This window comes from Lynx canadensis, chromosome D2 (assembly GCF_007474595.2).
Source record: "Lynx canadensis isolate LIC74 chromosome D2, mLynCan4.pri.v2, whole genome shotgun sequence".
NCBI lineage: Eukaryota > Metazoa > Chordata > Mammalia > Carnivora > Felidae > Lynx > Lynx canadensis.
In genome coordinates, this window is record NC_044313.2 from 34,485,798 (window position 1) to 34,510,714 (window position 24,917).

At 35.0% G+C, this 24,917-nt stretch overlaps 1 protein-coding gene across 9 annotated transcripts in view; it reads right to left on the reverse strand.

Annotated features, from left to right (window-relative positions):
- Positions 1 to 24,917, reverse strand: part of EXOC6 (exocyst complex component 6) — a 230,353-nt gene that overhangs the window by 135,490 nt on the left and 69,946 nt on the right. For 8 of the 9 annotated variants that reach the window (XM_030334687.1, XM_030334688.2, XM_030334693.1 and 5 more), the window contains 3 exons: positions 19,974 to 20,178; positions 8,719 to 8,871; positions 7,299 to 7,367 (listed from right to left, as the gene is read on the reverse strand). In XM_030334687.1, coding sequence (XP_030190547.1) covers positions 7,299 to 7,367; positions 8,719 to 8,871; positions 19,974 to 20,178 — 427 coding nt within the window. Of the gene's footprint in view, positions 1 to 7,298; positions 7,368 to 8,718; positions 8,872 to 19,973; positions 20,179 to 20,779; positions 20,987 to 24,917 lie in introns of those variants that run through there. The other variant, XM_030334697.1, reaches the window with a different exon arrangement.

Below are 24,917 nucleotides of genomic sequence, written 5' to 3' on the forward strand. Positions count from 1 at the left end.
AGGCAGCCTTGTAGACAGCCTATGTGGCGAGGAACTGAGGCCTTCTGCCAATAGTCATAACAGAGGCAAATCACCCAACCCTTGTCAAGCCTTCAGAGCACTGCAGCCCTCACTGACATCTTGACTAGAACCCCATGAGAGACTTGGGGCCAGAATGGCCCTGCTAAGCCACTCCCAGATAGCTAACCCTGTAAAATAATAAATGTTTGTTAAGTGCAGCAGTAGATAATTAATATAACATCTTAGGTAGTTTTTTTATAAATAGACACCAAATGATATAATAAGGAAGCATTCAAAAGGGAGACTGTTCCAGAAGTGAGGAAAGCAAGGAAGGACATGAGAGGAAGCCAATCAAGAATGCCAGATTCAGAGTCCCTGAACAGCTCAGTCAGTGGAGCATGTGACTCTTGATCTCAGGGCTGTGAGTTCCAGGCCCACGCTGGGTGTAGAGATTATTTAAAAATAACAAAATGTTTAAAGATTTTTTTTTAATGTTTATTTATTTTAGAGAGAGAGAGCGCGCGCACATAAGCAGGTAGGGGGAGGAGGAAGGGGAAAGGCGCAGAGAGAGGGAGACAGAGGATCCAAAGCGGGCTCTGTGCTGACAGCAGAGAGCCCGGTGCGGGGCTCAAACTCACAAACTGTAAGATCATGACCTGAGCCAAAGTCAGACGCTTAACCAAATGAGTCACCTAGGTTCCTTAAGATTAATAACAAAATCTTAAAAAAAAAAAAAAAAAAAAAAGAGTGCTTGATTCAGGCAAAAAAAGTCTTGAAGAGGATAGGCTTCAGCTTGATCCCACAGTAAAACTCTAAAGAATAAATTATACTGCAGAGGGATTTTTTTTTTCTTTTTTGGGTTTTTGATTTTTTTTTTTTTTTTAGGGGAGTAACCTGTTCTTTTATTGATGCAAGTACCTCCAGTCACACCAAAACTGACACCTTACATTACGGTACAGCTTTGTACTCAGAGTTCATCTCAAAATACCAAATATCGGGGCGCCTGGGTGGCGCAGTTGGTTAAGCGTCCGACTTCAGCCAGGTCACGATCTCGCGGTCCGTGAGTTCGAGCCCCGCGTCGGGCTCTGGGCTGATGGCTCAGAGCCTGGAGCCTGTTTCCGATTCTGTGTCTCCCTCTCTCTCTGCCCCTCCCCCGTTCATGCTCTGTCTCTCTCTGTCCCAAAAATAAATAAAAAACGTTGAAAAAAAAAATACCAAATATCATAGTTAGGGTATGCATCAAATTGGGAAAATAAAGGAGAGAATGTAGGCACACGGTCAGGCAGATAACAGAACAGATGACCCAGTTTAGCGCACACTGATGTGAAAGCTCCTTAACACATGTACAGAAAATGTTCTAACATTGTATTCCAAATATATATTCTCAAGTTCTAAGCCCTGATTTATCTCAACTATAAAAACAAAACAGTATGTACAATCTAGAACATCTGAAAAGTGCAAAAACACTGTAACAATACTGTGTAAAGATTTGTGCTCCCCCCAGGGCTGAGGACTCTAAGGAACTTCTAGCTGTTATGAAAAGAGATCCAAGAGGATCTGGGCAGAGCACCAAAAGTAAGAGAAGGTGGGCTGAGGTTCCCGGAGAGATCATTTTTAGGAAAAAGCGGAGGATCTAAAAATTCTTTCCTTAAAAATTCTAGGCCAGGACCCTTTGGAAAGCCTATAAAACCCCTTAAAATCTGAGAACAGCAATTCTCACACTACCTGCAGTATTCCTTATTTTAAGAAAAATGGTCCCTGTACACACAAACTTTGTAACATGGCCAGCTAAGGAAATTCACATAGCTCTTAGGATTTCTCAAAGCCTTAAAAATGATAAGCTATATTGTGGTTATTATTTGCAGCATTTTCCAAAGAGAACCTTTTTTCCCCCAGTATACCTATTTTCCTTTCATGGTGCATACATTTGTTCACACAGAGCTTGAACAATGCTACCTTAAGGATTTTGGACATAGAGTTCTTTGGCTAAAATGGACTTACAACCAAAACACCTAGTCCTTGAAATCATATATATTAATGAAACCCTTCTACGATAATCCTTTTATCATTTACTGAGTGCTACTATATACTGGGCACTACGCTAAGCATTTTATTACTTCTATTTACTCTAATATCCAACATAGCTTTATAAATTGTTATCCATATTTTGCAAATAAGAAAATCAACTGAGAAGAGTAATTTGCCCAGTTACTACTAGAAAGTAGTGGAATGAAATAACAAATGAAAGGAAAATAATTATAATAATAAAGAGGAATTAGCTTTACCAAATTTGGTCATAATTTTACTTTTACCAATTTTTGGCCATATATACCAACTAGAAGTTTTCTTGCTAATGAAAGTTTATTTACATTTATAGAACAGTAAAACCTTGCTCACACAGTAAAAAAGGGAAAAGGTCTTGCCTGAATTAGTCAAAACTGACATCTTTTAAAATGCAGGTTTCTTAAATTTATAAATTCTTTATATAAAGAAATAAAAGATATAAAAACATACAGAGAACTAAAAGTAAGTTATCAAAAATTATAAATCAATAGTTCATTATAATAACATATAAATTCTGAGACTTTTCATTAATTTGAATATTTGGCTATTTGACTCAGAGATTCTTTATGAATAATCACAAAGCTGACTGGAGTCTAAAACTTTCTATCATTCTATTGGTTCTCTACCACTGACTTTTGATCATTTTGATAATTTAATTAGGCTTTTGTTTCTTTCATTTTAAATCATGAAAAATGAAACATAATTTAATACCCAACATATCATTCTCAGGAAAGCCACACTGAAACCTCATATAATATCTGTTGGTTCAATATTTTTTTGCACAAGGTATAAAAGACATATTCTTTCCCAGAGATTAATGCCTGTTGACATAAGCTACCAGGATAAAGATATATGAAATAATGTTACTAACATTTAGTGTGGTATTAAAGAGCCAATTACTAATTCAGCAAATTTTTATGAAGTATCAGATGCAATGAAAGGCACTAGGGAAAGAACAATAAACAACACTGTCATGGTCACTATCCTTCTGGATCAGGCAGACATAGAACAAGGATAACACAAAGTAACAGAAGTGCCTGTTGGCACTCACTGCAGTTTACTGGGCCCATGTAAGACAGAAAAATTAAGCATTATCAAAGCAAAAAATCATTCTTCTCCACCAAAAACCTATAGGGAAAAAAAATCTATTTTGAAAGGAATTTTTAAAGAATCAAACCACAAGACAAGCCACTTTAACGACTGAGATAATTAAGAACCTCATCTTGATTAGAATCCAGTATGATCTAATTTAAAAACAAAACAAAGAAAAAAAAGAAAAGAAAAACTTGAGATCAGACAACTGGAAGCCAATTTTTTTTTTAATTTTTTTTAATGTTTATTTATTTTTGATATAGAGAGAGAGACAGCATGAGCAGGGGAGGAGCAGAGAGAGAGGGAGACACAGAATCAGAAACAGGGACCAGGCTCCAAGCTGTCAGCACAGAGTCCAACGCGGGGCTCAAACTCATAAACCGTGAGCTCATGACCTGAGCTGAAGTTGGATGCTCAACCGACTGAACCACCCAGGCACCCTTGGAAGCCAATTTTTCAATGTTACTATATATATCAATGTAATCAATGTAATCTTGATGGAACCTATCCTCTCTCTCAGGTTATAAATGTGGGTAAATGTATACACTACTACCTGATATTATAAAACATAAAACACTAAATTTGAAAAGAATCTAAGCAGTTAAAGTATTTTATAATCACACACACATTTGAAAAATTATTTCATCATAGAACAGACTAAAAGTATGATTGTTTTTACACAATAGTATAATTTAGGGGTGCCTGGGTGGCTCAGTCGGTTAAGCGTCTGACTCTTGGTTTCAGCACCAGTCATGACCTCATGGCTCCTGAGTTTGTGCTGTAAGCATGGAGCCTGCTTGAGATTCTCTCTCTCCCTCTCCTTTTATTTGTCCCCCAATCATGCACATGCGTGCATGTTCTCTCTCAAAATAGTAAATTTTAAAAACAAAATAAAAATGATACTATAATTTATTACAGCTTTACCAAGAAAAAAAATTTTATAGGTCTATTCAAGAATGCTCATCACACTTGAAACATCACTAATCTGTAAAACAATACATTTAGATTGATATTCTGCTTATCACTTTTATATTGGCTCATAAGTACAGAGTTGGTCCTGCTTTTACTAGAGAGCTAAAAGAAAAAATTAAGCTAACTAATGAAGATAATGCTATTTGCTCTAATTAACATAATTACCATTCCTTTTCAATTATTTTAATTTTAACTTAATCCAATTTCAGTGAGTAATCCAAACCTCAAAACTCCTTACCTATAAATGCCTTCTGTAGATATAGTTAAATATAAATGCCTTCCATAGACATATTCTAAGTGCTGAAAAAGACCAAAAATTCTATATCTAGAAAAACTACTCATAAAAACCAGAGAAGAAATTAAGACATTCCCAGATAAACAAAAACTGAAAGAATTTGATGCTAGTCGACCTCCCTAAAAGAAATACAAAAGGTAGTCCTTGAGGCAAAAATAAAAGGACACGACAGTAACTCTAATTAACATGAAGAAATAAAGTCTCAGTAAAGGTAATATAGAGGTAAATATAAAGACAGTATAAACATACTTTTATTTTTGTAATTCCATTCTTCTGATTCAGAAAACAACTGTATAAATAAATAGTTCTATTATGGTTTATATGTATAAAAATGTAAGTAGTATCTCAATAATAACACAAAAGAGGAAGATTAATATGAACTAGACTGGTTTTTTAATTTTTTTTAATGTTTGTTTATTTTTGAGACAGAGACAGAGCGTGAACAGAAGAGGGGCAGAGAGAGAGGGAGACACAGAATCCGAAACAGGCTCCAGGCTCTGAGCTGCCAGCACAGAGCCTGAAGCGGGGCTCGAAACCACGAACCGTGAGATCATGACCTGAGCCGAAGTCGGACGCCTAACCGACTGAGCCACCCAAGAGCCCCTAACTAGATTGTTTTAAGGTAGGATGTAAATTATAATCTCCAGGGCAAACACTAAGGAAATACTATATATATTACATGTGTGTACATATATATGTTAATTATCATATATTACGTTTATTTATATATTTAAATATATTTATATATAATTAACATACATATATATGTAGTTATGTTACTAATATATATATGTTTAGATATGTTAAAAGAAATGACAAGAGAATTAAAATGGTTCATGAGAAAACATCTACTTAATGCAAAAGAAAGTATTGGAGGGATAGAACAAAAAAGAAATAAGATATATTAAAACAAATGGTAGGTACAAATTTGATCTTATCAGTGATTACATTCAACGCAAATGAACTATGGGGCTCCTGGGTGGCTGAGTTGGTTAAGCATCTGACTTTGGCTCAGGTCATGATCTCACAGTTCATGAGTTCGAGCCCTGTGTCGGGCTCTGTGCTGATAGCTCAGAGCCTGGAGCCCGCTTCAGATTCTGTGTCTCCCTCTCTCTCTGCCACTTCTCCACTTATTCTCTGTGTCTGTCTCTCCAAAAATGAATAAACACTAAAGTAAAATTAAAAATTAAATTAAAATGAAATGAAATGAAATGAAATAAAAGCAAATGAATTAAACACTCCAATCAAAAGGCAGAAATAGGCAGACTGGATTTTTAAAAATTCATCTATATGCTATCTATAAGAGACATACTTTAGATTCTAAAACACAAAGAAATTGAAAATAAAAGGATGGAAAAATATACCATGCCAATAGTAACCAAAAGAGTTAGAGTGGCTATACTAGTATCAGCCAAAATAGACCGTAAGCCAAAAAAAAGAATACACAAAGAATGACATTTCATAATGAACTAAGGTTAATCCATCATGAAGATATAATAATTATAAATATACATTCACCTAAAAACAAAGCCTCAAAAATACATGAATGAAAAGTGGCAAAACTAAAGGAAAAATAGATAATTCAACAGTTACGATTGGAGACTTCAATATTACCACTTTCAATAACAAATAGGCAGAAGACCAACAAGGAAAGAAGATTTGAGTAACAGTATTAAATCAACTAGACCTAACAGATGTCTACAACACACCACAACAACAGCCAGATACACATTCTTCTCAGATGCACATGGAACATTCTCCAAGATAAACCATATGTTAGGCCATAAAACAAGCCTCCATAAATTTAAAAGGCCTGAAGTCATACAAAGTATGGTCTCTGACCACAGTGAGATAAAATTTGGAATTGGTAACAGAAGAACTTTTGGGAAATTCACAAACATATGGAAATGAAACAACACACCCTTAACTACCTGTTGGGTTAAAGAACAAATAACAAGAAATTAGAAAATATTTTGAGATGAATGGAAACAAAAAAACATACAAAAACTCATGGAATGCAGCTAAAGCAGTGGTTAGAAGGAAATTTATAGCTGTAAATGTCTGTATTAAAAAACAAAAAAGATCTCAATCAATAACCTAAACTTCCAACTATGTGAAAGAAGCCAAGACACAAAACCCACATTTACTATGACTCTATTCATATGAAATATCCAGAAGAAGCAAATCTATAGAGATAGAAAGTACATGCGTGGTTGCCAGGGGCTGAGGGAGGGGAGAATGAGGAGTGATTATTAATGGGTAAGAGGTTTCTTTCTTTGATAATGAAATGTTCTGGAATTAGCTTATTTATTTATTTAGAGAGGGAGAGACAGCATGAGCAGGACAGGAGAGAGAGAGAGAGTATCCCAAACAGGCTTGAATTCAAGAACTGTAATATTGTGACCTGAGCCAAAACCAAGAGTCGATGCTTAACTGACTGAGGCACTCGGGCGCCCCAATAATGCTATTATTTTTCGAAAGAATAATTGCTTAATCAAAAATGAACATAATGTTGAAGAAGTAAACATATGTAGAAGCAATATATTTTAAAATAATTATGATGCAACAATAGCACAGATATAAGAAGGGTGAAATGAAAGTATATTGTTAAGGTTCTTCTACATGAAGTGGTATATCACTTGAAAGCAGATTATGATAATTTATAGAAAAAAGTAAGTGCTTTACTTGCAGGGAATATTTCACAAATATTTATGCATGAAGATTTACAACTCATTGAATTTATGGTAAGACTTCAGAAAAGCAGGCCTAAAATGTGTACATGTCTTTCTTATTATACAAATATTTATGTGTATATACATACATATGTGCACATATACACAGACACACACACTATACATATACAAAAGATACTCACCAAAACAGAATAAATGTGTAAACATCGGTAAACAGGAGAAAAATCAACCAGATCCTGAACAGTTAAGACCTGAGAAATAAAACCACATTTTAAATATCAAACTACTAGCTTACTGTTGGATAATGTTAAGTTAAAGATAGACAAGGAGACTCATAGACTTCATGTTATAACATTTATCAACTATAAAAATCACACAGTATTAACACAATGCCTTTTAATTGTCTTGGCTTTTATTCAATAGTTCATTCTTTATGTATTAATCATCATTGTTGAGTATTTTAGATTATAAGGTGATTAAAGGACAGAGACTGTATATCACTAACATGCTTGGGAGGAGAGAATATAGAGACTCTCTGAATACTGATTAAGAAAGAACAAAAAAGTAAATTTCAAAACCATTTATTTAATTTCCAGAGACTAATCAGGACTCACTAATTCCACATTAAGAAGACATTAAACTGTCTTAGGCAGTTTATTTGTCTGTATTCAGTACAATATCAGACTCCACAACATATGCATATACATACAAATACATGTGTGTACATACACACATACATGGAGATACACACACATAAATGCATATAGTCTCACTCATCTTCAGGCATATAGTAGAAACATACATACTGAACATTCAGTTGTTTTCAAAGCACAGAGAAGACCATGGGCATACATTCATATGGTTTATCAGTTAATTAAAAGTTCTACTATGCCCTGACTAGGACCTTAGAAACAGAATTTAAAATCTCAATGACAAAGCAAAACTTAACAGCCTCCTCATGGTATTAACTAAATTCAAAAAACATTCAAAGGAAAAGACAGAAAGTAGGCTCAACTGAAGACTTTGTGTACAGAGTAAGATTAGGAATAAATTTGGATATAGAGGATGAAAGAAAGTGAATATTTAAGAATAATTTCAAGTTTTCTAGACATAAAACTTTTTCAAGAATTAAAAAACTTTAATCATATTAGAACCATTCTGTAATATCTCAGCACTAATGGGGGGTGGGGGAAGGTGGGCTTTCCAGAATTAGACTAAACAGCAAGGTCAAGCCATCATGAAATTAAAAGTTTGCCACAGATAATTAAAATGAGTGATCACTACAAAAAAAATCATTACATTTACAATTTTACTGCTAATTATGGCAGAACACCCAGGTTCAACTACCTATGGCTTATAAATGTAATCTAGAATATATCCTGTTTCTCTGTCAATTATGCAGTCTATTATTTCAGATGACACATTGTTCTAATAGCTCATTACAAACTGATCTACATAAATTCAATTTGCACATAGAAAGACTGACAGTCACAAAGATGTACATCACAACTGAAAAGAAGAAATTCATGGAAAAAAAAATAAAGAAAGGTAAGAAGAAGAGGGAGGGAGAGAAGGAGGGAAAAAGGAAGGAACTCCTGTCACCTCTTCTTCATTCTCATCCTCTTCCTCAAATGCACGTTTCAATTCAACTTCATTCCTTTCTTCTGGAATTCTATCATTGAAGTACATATTCTTCCCAAATTGTACACGATTTTGCTTCTGCAAAGCAACACTGAAGGTTTTCTGCTGTTGTGCCTATATTGGAAAAAGAAAAATTCAGATTATTACAACAATTATTATGATCAAAATCAGTTCAAGAATTTGTTCATATTTTCCCATCTTTTTAATGGGCTTGGGTAAAGGATTTAGAGTAATGTCTCATTTTTTATTCATGATTTATGTTCTCAGTCTTCTTTCTGGACAGTTGTGCCAGGGTTTATCAATATTATTTGAAAAGACTAAGAACCAATTTTTGGCTTTGTTGATCCTCCCTAATGTATTTTGTTTTCTCTTATGTTGATTTCTATTCTTGATTATTTCCTTCCATTTTCTTTTTTTTAATTTTATTTTACTGTGGTAAGTGTACTTAACATGAAATTTACTCTTAACAAATTTTTAAGTGTATATGCATTTACACATACTAATATTAATATATTAATACATTGCTGACTATAGGTACAAGGTTATGCAGCAGACCTCTAGAGCTTATTCATCTTGCCTAACTGAAACTTTAGGTTTGCTGATGAGTAACTCATTTCCTCTTTGCCCCAGTTCCTGGCAACCACTATTCCACTCTGTGAGACTATGAATTTGACTATTTTAGATATGTCACAATTTCCTTTTTAAAGACCGTATACCACATACCACTATACGTATATACCACATTTTCTTAATCCACTCATCTGTCAATGGACATCTGTATTATTTCCGTATCTTGGATATTGTGAACAATGATGCAATAAGCATGGGAAGTGCTAATCTCTCTCAAGATTCTGATTTCAATTCGTTTGGATTGATATCTATCTAGGATTGCTGGATCATACTGTAGTTCTATTTTTAACTTTTTGACTCCCCCTCTCTCTGCCCTTCCCTCACTCATGCTCTGTCTCTCTCTCTCTCTCAAAAATAAACATTAAAAAAAATTTAATAACTTTTTGAGGAACCTCCTCAAAATAGCAACTATACTATTTTGCATTTCCTCAACAGTATGCAAGGCTCTGATTTCTCCACACACCTGCCAACATTAGTTGTCTTTTGCTTGATAACAGCAATCATGAGAGGGGGGAGGTGATATATTCCACAGTGATTTTGATTTGCATTTCCCTAATGGTTAGTGATATTGAGCATTTTTTCATATACCTGCTGGCAATCTGTATGTCTTCTTTGGAGCAATGTCTATCCAAATCCCTAGCTGATATAAAAAAATTTTTTTTTCTTTAATCTCTATTTATTTTTGAGAGAGAGAGACAGAGTGAGAGTGGGGAAGGGACAGACAGAGAGGGAGATACAGAATCTGAAGCAGGCTCCAGGCTCTGAGCTGTCAATACAAAGCCCAATGCGGGGCTTGAACTCAAACTGGCTTGAACTCAAACCATGAGATCATGACCTGAGCCCAAGTCCCCCTCTGAACCAACTGAGCCACCCAGGCGCTCCCCCTAGCTGATTTTTATGTAGTCCTTATATATTGTGGAAATTAATCCCTAATCAGACCTACAGTTTGCAACTATTTTCTCCCATTTTGTGGATTGTCTTTTCATACTGTTAATTGCTTCCTTTGATGTGTAGAAGCTTTTTAGTTTGGTATAAACCCACTTGTTTTGTTTTTGTTACCTGTGCTGTTTGGGTCATATCCTTCTATTTTCTTTGAATTTAATTTGTTTATTGTTTCTCTAACTCCTTGAGATGAATATTTATGTCACTGATTTCAGCCTTTCTTTCCTAATTCATAAATTTAAGGCTATAAATTTCCCTTAAATGTGACTTTGCTGCACCCTACAAGTTTTGATATGTCATACTTTCGTTATAATTCAAAATATTTTCTGGTTTAAATTGGGTTTCTTCTTTGATCTATGGATTATTTAGAATTTTACTTCTTAATTTCCAAACCTACAGAGATTTTCTACTTACCTATTTTTTCTGATTTCTGGAATAATTCCAATATGGTCAGAGAACATTTATCATTTCAATCCTTTTAAATTTACTGACATTTGCTCCATGAACCAGAATGTAATCAATTTTGGTAAACGTTCTTTAAAAAATGTATATTCTGAAATCATGCAATATACTGACATATGTCAATTAGGTCAGTGTTGTTAATCATATTATTTGAAAGGACTGTATCTTTATTAATTTTGTCTACTGTTCTAGCATTTACTGAGAGAAGTGTATTATTAATATCTCCCATTATGATCAAGTTGTCGATTTCTTTTAATTCTGACAATTTTTGCTTTATAAATTTTATTTTATTATGGGAACAAATTTAGAATTATTTTCTTGATGAACTGAATCTTTTTATCTCTATGAAATGTTCCTCTTTCTTCTACTAATAATTTTGTCTTCAAGCCTGCTTTGATATTAATACATACAAATTTTTGCTTTATATATTTTGAGACTACATTATTATGGGAAAAAAATTTAGAACTGTTTATTTTCTTGATTAACTGAATCTTTTTATCACTATGAAGTGTTCCTCTTTCTTCTAATAATTTTGTTTTAAAGCCTGCTTTGATATTAATACACACACATCAGTTTTTTTAATTGATGTTTGCATGAGGTATCTTTTCCATCCCTTTGCTTTCAACCTCTCTATATGTTTACATGTAAGGTATGTCTCCTATAAGCAGAATAACTTAATAGAAATTTTCAAACCCATATCAATTCTCCTTCTAACTTATATGTGGTTGTTGTCTTGCACTATTTTAAATAAAGGGACAAAGGTAAGAGTTGATAGTAGCTGAATCATATCAAAGTAAATATAATACAGGTATGTGAGAGGGAAAGGTATTATCCTTGTGCAAGTCATGATTTAGAGGTAGTGTGGGTCCAAAACCAACATGCCAGCAAAATAGTTGTCATAAAATAGTTTCTATAAATATGTAAATCCTATGTTTTTGTTTTACACAGCCAATATAATATATGCAATTTTACCCAAAATAGTTGTCCTGTTTACCTGTAACATCTCTGGGTTTTTAACTGGGATCATTTTCTGTCTGAAAATAGTATTTCTTTTATGTAGGCGTGCTAGAAATAAATTCTCTAGGTATTGTTTATCTGAAAAATATCTCCATTTCATCTCAATTTCTTTTTTTTTTAAGTAAACTCTATCCCCAATTTCTTTCTTTCTTTCTTTCTTTTTTTTTAAGTAAACTCTAACCCCAACATGGGGCTCGAATTCATGATCCCAAGGTCATGTCTACCAAGATGCGTCACACGTTATACTAACTGAGCCAGCCAGGTGCTCCCATTTCACGTCCATTTCTAAAAGACATTTTTTGGTGGGTAAACAATTCTAGGTTGACAGATAAGATTTGTTAGCACTTCAGATGTATTAGCTCACTGTCTTTTGGTTTCCATTGATTCTGCTGAGAAGTCAGCTATAAATTAGTATTATTACTGCTCTTTTAAAGATAACAGATTTTCCCCTCTGGCTGCTTTTAAGATTTTTCTTCTTCACTTTTCTAACATTTTACTATTCTATGCCTAAGTATGGATTTCTGTATTTCTCCCACTTAGAATTCACAACACTTTTTGAATCCATGGCTTCAAGGTCTATCCATATTGTTTATGTCCATCTCTCTTTCTTCCCTTTTGGGACTATAATTACACATATGTTAAACTTTTCCATCTTATCTCATATGTCTTTAAACTCTTTATTTTCTATCCTTCTGTTTCTCTGAGCTTCAATTTGGATAACTTCCTCTGACCTACCTTCTGGTTAATTAATTCTCTCTTTAGCTGTGTCTAAGCTGTTCTGCCAACTATACACTGAGTTCTTAATATGTTCATATTATTTTCAGTTCTGAATTTACAGATGGTTTGCTTTATGGTTTTAACTGATCTGCCAAAATTCTTAATCTTGTTTTATAGTGCTTTGACTATGCTAACTTTAAAGTCCATGTCTAACAGTTCCATTGCTTAGACTTTGGTTCTCATCCTAGAGTTAGCTTTATATGAATTACCAAAGAGTATATTCCTCTTCATTTCAATGAGTCAAGTTAAATAATGATTCAACTATTTTAATGACCTTCGGTTTGGAATATTGTCAGTTTTACAAAAGAATTCCCACTAATTCTTTCTTAAGTGAAAAATCAGCCACATAAAATCTAAAATACCAGAAAAATTAAAAAGATATACATGCATGAATGTACATAAAATATGCTGCCTTAACTTCAATTGATTATTGCTAGTGAAAAAAAAAGTTTAATTTTCTGAAGCCCTAAAGTTACATGGGACCATTTACTTCCTGAGCTGGCATGTGTGTCTGTTGGTGGGAGGGAGTGGTTCACTCTGGCCAAAATCCCAAGTCTATGAAATATCCACTAACCAACCTCACGGAAGGAACTACAGTATCAAGCTGTCCAAACTAACTTTGTCAAGGGTTTTCTGTTTTCAGAGAAGTATAAATCATTTTTTGAAAGCACTGCTTCCAAACTGTGTTGTATGCAAAACTAGCAGTATCAACAAGTATTTCTTGAGAAAAGGTTCTATACTCATTTAAGTTAAATAAACATTATATACTGTATCCCTTTTCAAGAGATTTAGAATTCATAACTGAAGAAATATGCTTAAATTTAACTCAGATTTCCAAAAGTTATTTGACCATTTAGTCCCCTGTTTTCCACTATAAAAATGTGTGCCAGAAAATATAATGTGGAAAGTGTTAACTGAGACTATGAATTTTAGGTATTTAATTGTTAATTAAACATCACTCTACTCACAGTGGACTCATCTCTCACATTAGAAAGAGGGGGAAAAAACTACAAGTACTGTAGTACTACAAGTACTACAAGTTTTGTTTTTCACCTTACAAATTTTCTCTGGGGACACCTGGGTGGCTCAGTCAGTTAAACATCTGACCCGATTTTGGCTCAGGTCATGACCTCACAGTCATGAGATGGAGCCCCATGTCAAGCTCTGCACTGAGTGAGGTAGCTGCTTAAGATTCTCTCTCCTTCTCCCTCTGCTCCTCCCCCGTGTTCTCTCTCTCAAAAAATTTAAAATATTTTTAAAAATAAAAAATTCTCCCCAAAGAAGCTAAAACTCAACTCTAAGATCCTTTAAAAAAATAACTTTTTGTGCGACTCAATTTGAGAATGGTACTAGATCCCAGGAAGGTAAAAATAAATTGGATATAACCCATCACTTAAAAAGCTTACTGCCGGGGCGCCTGGGTGGCGCAGTCGGTTAAGCGTCCGACTTCAGCCAGGTCACGATCTCGCGGTCTGTGAGTTCGAGCCCCGCGTCGGGCTCTGGGCTGATGGCTCAGAGCCTGGAGCCTGTTTCCGATTCTGTGTCTCCCTCTCTCTCTGCCCCTCCCCCGTTCATGCTCTGTCTCTCTCTGTCCCAAAATAAATAAACGTTGAAAAAAAAATTTAAAAAAAAAAAAAAAGCTTACTGCCTAGTTAAGGATACAAAATTAAGGAATTATAATGTAGTGTGAAAAGTATACAGGATATAGACTGAGGAGGAAGTGACCATCTCTTGCTGGCAAGAGTGAGACAGAGAAAGGCAGATTCCATAGAATAGGAGATGCTTAAGCCAGCTTTTGGGGGAAAATGCAGGAATTCAGCAGAAAGGAAATTTGGAAAAATGGAAGGCATTCTAAATAGTATATGTGCTGCCGAAGCGAGCACAGAAGGCATTCTAAATAGAGGAAACAAACTGTGTATTCAAAAATTTGTAAGAAATCTATTACTGCTATACCACAGGAAGGAGTACCAGGAGATGAGGCTTTTGTTTCACGCTGAAGAATTCAGATTTAGGTAAAGGGTCACTGGGAGTCACTGAAGAGAAAGTTGTCATACTCACATTTTAGAATAGCAAGCAAAAGACTAGAGATAAGGAGAATAATTAATTTGATATAACAACAGTCTAGGTACACAGAAAGGAGGATACAGAATCGACAGAAATTGAGAAGCAGAACTGATCGTTACTGAGTAGAATTTAGTAACAAATTACATAAAGAATATAAATACTCCTGAAAAGTCTAAAGTGCTCCCCAGTTTCTGCCTTGTGAAAACTGGACATATTACTCTGTGACATAATAAACATAGGAAAAATCAATACATTTTGTAAGAAGATAGTTTACTTTTAGAAATGCTAGATTTGATGTGCCTACAGGATACTCAAGCAAATATATAACAAGTAAATCCACAAATGGGACATTAGATAATGGAATTAAGACATGATTAGGAAAGGTTTCTGTGATGAAAGGTCGGTTTAAGTTGCAGAGGTAGGGAGCTTGACGCTTTTTACAAGAAAATAATGGTAATAAACTCGGAAGAGTCCATTCCCTTTCAGCAGGAAATTCTCATAAACCTGAAATCCTAGGGCCCATGACTTGGTGGACTGCCTCGGTAGAAAGAGTCCAGAGCTGATTCATGAAAAAGAGGTCCGAGAAGATAAGTTTAATAATGAAACTTAGTTAAAACTGACTATATAATAGAACATGAACTTTAAGTGGTTTTTGTTTTGTTTTGTTTTGTTTGTTTGAGAGAGTGCAAGAGGGGGAGGGGCAGAGAGAGAGGGTCAGAGGGTCCAAAGTGGGCTGTGCACTGATAGCAGTGAGCCCGATGTGGGGCTTGAACTCATGAACCGCAAGATCATGACACTCAACTGACCAAACCACCTAGGTGCCCCTAGAACATGAACTTTAAACTATCATTGATATCCTTGTGCTGAAAATACCTTACCAAGTGATTATGGGTTTTTTTTTTATCCCCATTACATACACAGGACTCCTTGCTCTTAGGAGACTTAGGAGAAAAAGTACTGAAGACATTGTGATGCTGAAAGCAAGAATGTAATGTTGAAGAACTCTCCAGTGTAGAACACTCACTCATCAGAGACAATCAGTCAAAAGGACTTTATATCCTGAGAAGAAATGGGAGATGCTACAAGAAGAATCAGAGGCTCCCCTGATTCTCATTTTATTTATTTATTTTTTAAACGAAGAGTTGGATTTTTTTTTTAATGTTTATTTATTTTTGAGACAGAGAGAGACAGAGCATGAACATGGGAGGGTCAAAGAAAGAGGGAGACACAGAATCTGAAACAGGCTCCAGGCTCTGAGCTGTCAGCACAGAGCCTGACGCAGGGCTCCAACTCACGGACCGTCAGATCATGACCTGAGCCGAAGTCGGACGCTTAACCGACTGAGCCATCCAGGCGCCTCCCCCTGATTCTCATTTTATTATAGAATGCATCAGTCCTATTAAGTATCTCTTGAAGTGTCAACAGTGGAGGACAAAGATGATCACTTCAGAGAAAAGCTATGACATCTCATACTTTATTCCACCTGAATAGTGAGGTAATATCCAATCTTTTTGGTTCCACTTTCCTGGGGCTTTCTTTTATTATTTTTTTTTAATGCTTATTTTATTTTTGAGAGAGAGAGACAGAGAGAGAAGGGGACAGAGGACCTGAAGCGGGCTCTGTGCGGACAGCAGAGAGCCTGATGCAGAGTTCACTCTTAGGAACCATAAGATCATGACCTAAGCTGAAGTCGGATGCTTAACTGACGGAGCCACCCACTCGCCTTTCCTGGGGCTTTCTTAACGGATGTAGTTCTCTGGGATAATGACAGGCTCTAGATTCAGCATCTCTGGATTCTTCTGAACTCTAGCTTCAAACCTTATGCTCTCATACTTACTTAGTCTTTATCTTTTCCAGGCTATTAATCTAAGGTTCCAACTCTAGCCTGCTGGCCAACACTTCTACCATTTCTTTTCCTATGCTACTGCCCACAATGAATCATATTTCTATCATTCCAATGGTAAGGAAAATGGCCTCAGATGTAGCTTCCAAAGGAAAGACAGGAAATTAACTTTGGCTTAAATTATCTTTTATAGCTTTTGTTTATTCACAGAAAACAAATATATATTTTTATCAACCAAGTATTTATCTGAACAAAAGATGCTATCGAAAATAATTTGAGGGGTGCCTGGGTGGCTCAGTCGGTTGGGTGTCTGACTTTGGCTCAGGTCATGATTTCACTGCTTGTGAGTTCGAGCCCCACGTCGGGCTCTGTGCTGATAGCTCAGAGCCTGGAGCCTGCTTTGGATTCTGTGTCTCCCTCTCTCTCTCTGTCCCTCCCTCGTTCATGCTCTGTGTCTCTCTCTCTCAAGAATAAATAAAACATTTAAAAAAATGTTAAAAATAATAATAATTTGAAAATCAAATCTGCTATAGCCCACCTATAGATAAGCTATAGATAAGCAACAGTTAACAGGAAATTCTTCAAAAAGAAACAACTTTAAAAAACATTATTGCACAAATCTTACATTATTGTATATGGTTTTCATTTATTATTAAAGTATATTGATCCTGATAAAGAATTTTCAAAATCTATACATCCCCAAAGTAAACAATTTACTAAACAAATTTATTAAATCTGTTAAACAAATTAATATAGAATACTGTGCAAAGCTGAAACGATTAATAGGAATATAATGGAGATTATCTGATTTGAAGATAATTCTGGAAAAAGTTAAAGTAGAGGGGCACCTGGGTGACTCAGTCAGTTAACCATCTAACTTTGGCTAAGGTCATGATCTTGTGGTTCATGAATTTGAGCCCCACACTGGGTTCTGCACTGGTGGTGTTGAGCCTGCTTGGGATTCTCTCTCTTTCCCTCTCTCTCTGCCCCTTTCCCACTTTCTCTCTTTCTCTCTTTCTCTATCTCTTTCAAAATAAATAAATAAACAAAAATAACTAATTAAAAAATAAGTAGGGAAAAAGTTCATACACTGAATTTTAATTTCCTCTGTTGTGACAGTCTGATACAGATACATTTCTTTAATTAAAAACTAAAGTAGGGGCACCTGGGTGGCTCAGTCAGTTAAGCATCTGACTTCAGCTCAGGTCATGATCTCGCAGTCTGTGAGTTCGAGCCCCGTGTTGGGCTCTGTGCTGACAGCTCAGAGCCTGGAGCCTGTTTCAGATTCTGTGTCTCCCTCTCTCTCTGACCCTCCCCTGTTCATGCTTTGTCTCTCTCTGTCTCAAAAATAAATAAATGTTTTTAAAAAATTTAAAAAATAAAAATAAAAAAATAAAATAAAATAAAATAGAGGCACTGGGTGACTCAGTTGGTTAAGCATCTGCCTTCGGCTCAGGTCATGATCTCACAGTTCGTGAGTTCGAGCCCCACATTGGGCTCTCTGCTGTCAGCCCAGAGCCACTTCGGATCCTCTGTCCCTCTCTCTCTCTCTCTTTCTGCCCCTCCACTGCTCCTGCAGGCACATGCATGCACTCTCTTTCTCTCTCTCTTTCAAAAATAAATAAATAAACTTTTAAAAAATAATAAAATAAAGTAAAAAGCTTCTCTGGAAGCCCTGGCAGGAGAAGGAAGGGAAGGTCACACCTGCAGTGCACTCTCTGGCTCTCAGCTCAGGTGCTACCCAGTCGGCATCCCTCTGCCCCACCCTGCCCCACCTCAAGCTTCTCTAAAGTAGTTTCTAATACTTGAGAAAAAAAAATTAGGAGGACTGTTTTATTTTTATGACACTATGATTATTAGAAGTTTTAGTTAAGAAATTTTAAAGTATAATCACTTTAAAACTTTTTACTAAAAATTTCAAATATAAACAAAGTGAACAGATTAATATAATTAACTCCCAAGTACTCATCACCTACCTTCAACAATTAATATTTATACATTCTTGCGTCATCTATGTATCTTTACCCACTCAGTGCACAAACACACACACACACCAATTATTTTTTACAAATTTCTTTGAGGTCAGATTTATATATGCTGAGATGTATAGACCTTAACTGTACAATTTTGACAAGTGGATGCACTTTTAGCATAAGACAAAACATTTCCATCTCCCCAGAAAGTCCCTTCATGTCCCTTTCCAGGCAATCTCCCCAACCAGAGGCAACCATTGCTCTGATTTTTTTTAAGTTTTATTTTAGTTTTGAGAGATAGAGAGCATGTGTAAGCAAGCAGGGAAGGGGCAGAGAGGTGGGGGGGGGAGGTGGGGGGACATAGAGATCTGAAGCAGGCTCCATGCTGACAGCAGAGAGCCCGATGTGGGGTTCGAACTCCTGAACCCTGAGATCATGACCTGAGCTTAAGTCAGACACTTAACGCACTGAGCCACCCAGGCACCCCATGACTTTTTCTCTTTGGTTTCTCCTGCTTTACAACTGCAATATAAATGGAATCCCACAACCTGTGCTTTTTTGTGTGTCCAGCTTCTGTAGTTTAGCATAATGCCCAGGAGATTAATATTTGTTTTTGTACATATCAGTACAATTTCATTCCTTTTTATTGCTAAGTAATACTCCATTATATTTTTATACAGCACAATTTGTTTATCCACTCCCCTGTTGATGCCCCTTTGGGTTGTTTCCAGTTTGGGGCTAATCGTGAACAGAGTTGCTGTGAACATCACAAGGACATGTTTTCATTTCTCACTGGAATTATCTGGAAGAATGCTGATTCAAAAGGTAGGTACATTAACTTTATAACTGCCAAATCTTGTCTACTATTTTTTCTTCTTATTATTGACCTGTAGGAGTTGTCAACTCAAAGATAATACTTTTAAGGAGACAGTAATTTAAAATCTTATGATAAAAGGAATCCCATTTGCCTCTGTTTGTGGTTCGGCTAATTTTAAAGCAAATTTGTCTGCTGGCACAAGTTAATATTATACCTGACTTACCAGGAGAAAGGCTGGTGAGTCAAGTTAGATTGACTTTACTTAAATACAGAATAACTGCAAACCAAAAGAAAATGCTGATTAAATCCATTCCAAGCATGATTCAGGAAAAATAAGAAAAGGGTTAAGCTAAACAAAAATAAGCATTTTAGGTAACTAAAAAAAAAAGGTAAACTTTGGATATATTCTATAACTTACACCACCAAATAACATTAAATTAGGGGCTCCTGGGCGGCTCAGTCGGTTGAGTGTCTGACTTTGGCTCAGGTCATGATCTCGCGGTGAGTTCGAGCCCTGCGTCGGGCTCTGTGCTGAGAGCTCAGAGCCTGGAGCCTGTGTCAGATTGTGTCTCCCTCTCACTCTGCCCCTCCCCCGCTCATGCTCTGCCTCTCTCTCTCTCTCTGTCAAAAATAGACATTTAAAAAAAATTTTTTTTAAACATTAAGTTAAGAATTTTCTTTTTATTCTCACCTGTTTCATTGCTGTTTCACCTATTTTGTCAGAATGTTTTCGAATGCTTTCCAAAAAGTCTTTGAGATCAGACATGGAAATTTCTTTAATATCCTCACGGAGTTTAGGAAGATTTTCTATCATTAGCTGACAAAACCGGTATTGACTAACCCGGGGAAAATACACATTTTCTAATTGTTCCATAGTTTTTAGAGCAGAATAATACCTGTGAAAAGTTAAAAATAAAACTCTATAAAAAGTTATTACATTAATTTTACAAAATAATCAGTCCAAACACTCCAATCAAAAAGGACACAGTTATAGTTAAAATAGGAAAAATTAATATTTATTTCTATTTACACAAACTATAAACCATATGAACAAGTTTGTAGGCTGAAAATTCATGACTTATACTACCATACAGCTTCCTTATTTCACTTCATCTAAATCTATAACACCATAAGCAGTATCATAGTCATCATAGTACCTTAAATGTATACCTTTAAAAAGTTCCAAAATTTTTAATGAGAATATTTAGTTATTTGACATGTGCTTTCATAATATCTCTCCCATCCATGTACTGTAACATAAATAATGTATGGATTTAATTCAAATGAAAGTAAAATGTATACTAAGGAGATTTTTTTTAATTTTACACTATTTAAAGCACTTAGTAATAATAGGCATCATAAAAAACAAGTAAAAAACCACAGACTGATTTATTTTCAACCCAACAAATATATACTGAATGACACAGTGAGTATGCAGTAATTAGTAAAATACAGCCTATGCCCCAGAGAAACTGCTGTGTATTTTCATATACATACTTTGATTTTCTCTAGTCTTCTATGAGGTAGATGTCTATGGCAGACATTACTATTTACACTCTATAGATGAGAAACTGAAACACAAAGAGTATATAATTCGGCGAAGATACTGTAATTAATTGGTAGAGAAAACAAAACTCTCAGTTTCCTACAATAATATTCACCACCAAAATCCACTGAAAGTAGGTAGAGGGATTTTTTTTTAATATGAAATTTATTGTCAAATTGGTTTTCATACAACACCCAGTGCTCATCCCAACAGGTGCCCTCCTCAGTGCCCATCACCCACCCTCCCCTCTCTCCCACCCCCCATCAACCCTCAGTTTGTTCTCAGTTTTTAAGAGTCTCTTATGTTTTGGCTAGAGGGATTTTTTTTTAATTAATCAAATAATATTTGACACTTTCCCATTGATTTGGATATTAAAAATGAGGAAAGGCACTATCTAGAGAACAAAAATTACAGGTGCCTGGGTGGCTCAGTTGAGCATCCTGACTTTGGCTCAGGTCATGATCTCATGAGTTCAAGCCCTGTGCCAGGCTCTGTACCGACATCTTGGGGCCTGGAGCCTCCTTCAGATTCTGTGTCTCTGTTCTCTCTGCCCCACCTATGCTCATGCTCTTTTTTTCTCTCTCAAAAATAAACAGTAAAAAAAATTTTTTTTAATTCAGTTTAAAGATATTTGTTGATTCTCCAGCCTATATTCCCAAAGATAGAGTATATTTTGCAAACTGTCACAAAATCTACCACTAATTTAAAAATTAGATGACTAGGGGTGCCTGGGTGGCTCAGCTGGCTAAGCATCCAACTTAGGCTCAGGTCACGATCTCAGCACCACCTGATGCTACCATGTAGTAATTACCTCAATTTGGCCACGATTACATCTAGTCAATATCTACAACAATTCCAGATCTATATGTTTACATCCTATTTTAAAACATATCATGGAAATTATCTTTAAAATTATTCTAGAACAGATTGATACCTATTTGTAAGTCAATTGCAATAATCTAGTGATGTCCACATTATTGGCATTTTTTATTTTTTATAAATACTAAAATAAATTTCTCCCTATATTAAACCTCTACCAAGATGTGTGCTTTTATAAGTATGAGACATTTCAAAAAAATTATGTGTCATTCTTAAAGGGAAAACATGTGAATACTCTAATGGTTCTCCAGCCCATAGGGTACAAATTATGTTACTGTTCTTACTTTATTTGCCTTCCCCTGAGCATTTCCAATTCACCAGATTTTTAACTATCATAGAAGTTGTTACTTCAGTCTCTACTATCCTAAATACAATATCCTACATACAAGAAAAAATTACAAGATACATAAATAAGTAATTGTGACCCAAAAGTAAAAGAAAAAAGTCAATGGAAGTATACATACAGGTGGCCTAGAGCTTGTAATTAACAGATGAAACTTTAACAACAATATGTATTATAGAATCTAATAAAAAAAGAGTAGTTAAGAATCATGAAGAGATGGGGAACTGTAGTGGAGAAACAGATATTATAACAGAGAATCAAAAGAAAAAGCTAAAAATAAAATATCATAATGAAGAATTCATTCACTCAATGGGCTATTTAATAGCAGACTAGATACGGAAGAAAAAACTATTCATAAATGTGAAGACAACTAAACAGACATTATGCAAAATGCACAAATACATACACACAAAGAAAAAAACAGGATCTCAGAATACTGTGAGATCAATAAAAATAGGCTCAGTAAAGTTTAAGATAGGTCCAAAAATTTATCCAGTATGAAACAGAAAAGAGAAAAGGAGAGTTCCTAGAAATTACGGACATTAAATGATCAAACATACATATAACTGGAGTTCCCAAAAGAGAGAGAGAAAATAATGGTGAAGAAATATTTGAAGAAATTAGAGTCCCCAAATTTTCTAAATTGATGAAAAGTATCAACTCACAGATTCAAAATAAGCTAAATAACCTCCAAGTAATATAACTGCAAAGAAAATCACACCTAAGCACATCACAGTCAAACTTATAAAAACAAAACATATGGAGTAAAATCATAAAAGTAGCCAGAGGAAAAAAGACCTAATTACAAATCTAATATACAAATCTAATTACATTTGTAATGTGTGAAATAAACACATTTCCAGATACACAAAGCAAGAAACTTTTCTTCAGAAGACAGATGTGTACTACAATAAATACTAAACAAAATTTATCATGCTAAAGGCAATTATACCAGTTAGAAGTCTGTATCTGCAAAAAGGGAAAAAGAGCAACAGAAAGGTTAAGTGAGTAAGTTTTATTAAAAACTCTCTTTTAGGGGCGCCTGGGTGGCTCAGTCGGTTAAGCGGCCAACTTCGGCTCAGGTCATGATCTTGCGGTCCGTGAGTTCGAGCCCCGCGTTGGGCTCTGTGCTAACAGCTCAGAGCCTGGAGCCTGTTTCGGATTCTTTGTCTCCCTCTCTCTGACCCTCCCCTGTTCATGCTTTGTCTCACTCTGTCTCAAAAATAAATAAAACGTTAAAAAAAAAAATTAAAAAAAAATAAAAACTCTCTTTTAATTATGGTTAATAGGTGTATGATATATATAACATATATGTATATCATAAGTAAATTATGTTAAAACAAAAACACAACAAACAGAGGGTGGGAATAAATACAATTGTACTGTTATAAGTTTTATATTTTGATGAAGTCTAACAACATTATTTGAAAGTGAACTGTGGTGAGTTAAACATGCATATTGTGCTCTCTAGAGTAGCTGCTAAAATGTTTAACAAAGATATATACTAGTAAGTGAACAGAGTTAGAGATAAATATATATACTAAAAAAAGTCATAAAAAGGAAGGAAGGAAGGAAGGAAGGAAGGAAGGAAGGAAGGAAGGAAGGAAGGAAGGAAGGAATCAGACAAACAGAAAACAGCAAGATTAAAAAGTCAACCATAATAATAATTAAATAATTGTAAATGGTCTAGAACAAAGTAGAGATTGCCTACTGGATGAAAAAAAGTAATACCCAGCTATATGCTATTGGTAAGAAACACATTTTAAATATAAAGACTGAGGTTAAAAGTAAAAAAAAAGTCAAAGATATATCATGAAACATCTAGTATAAGCATGCTGGAATAACTAAAATGACCACATCAACACCAGGCAAAGTTGAATTCAAGACACAGAATATCACCAAAGATAAAGAAGGACATTTCATATGATACAGAGTCAAACAGTAAGAATATAAAACAATCATAAATGTGAATGCATTTAATAACAGAGCTTTGAAATACATAAAAGAACATTTAAAGAACTAAAGGGAAAATAGACATACCACAATAGTTGAAAACTTAACACCCTTTTCTTACCCCTGATAGAACTGGCCAACAAAACAAAACACTAAGGGAAAAGAAAATTTGAACTGTTTTAACACTAACACAACCTAACTGGTATTTCTAGAACATTAAAGCCACAACTGCAAAATACACAGTCTCTTTAAGCACACGTGAAATATTCATCAAGACAGGTGATACGCTGGGTCACTAAACAAGTCTCAATAAATGTCAAAGGTCTGAAATCATACGGAGTATGTTCACTCACCCAATAGTATTAAACTAGAAATTAATAATAAAGATCATAATATATCCCAAAAATCTTCCAAGTACTTGAAAAGTAAACAATACACTTGTAAATACCCCAAAAGTTAAAAAAAAAAAAAAGGAAAATAAAATATTTTAAACTAAAAGATAGTAAAAACAACATTTCAAAAGTTGTGGGGTGCAAATAAAGCAGTTCTCAGAGGAAAATGTATAACTTTAAATGTGTGTAATAAAACAGAAAGGCATAAAATCACTGTTCTAAATTTCCACTGTCTGAAGAAAGAAAAAGAACAAATTAAACCCCAAGTATAACAATGGAAATAATAAAAACAAAAACAGAAATCAAAGAGTAAATAAACTCAAATGTAAGATCTTTGAAAATATCCATAAAATAGGTGCCTGGATGGCTCAGTCAGCTGAGCGTCCAACTCTTGATTTTGGCTAGGGCATGATCCCAGAGCCATGAGATCAAGGCCTGCATGGTTTCTGGCTCCACGCCCAAGTTGGGCTCCAAGCTGGGTGTGGAGCCTGAGGATTCTCTCTCCCTCATCTTCTGCCCTTC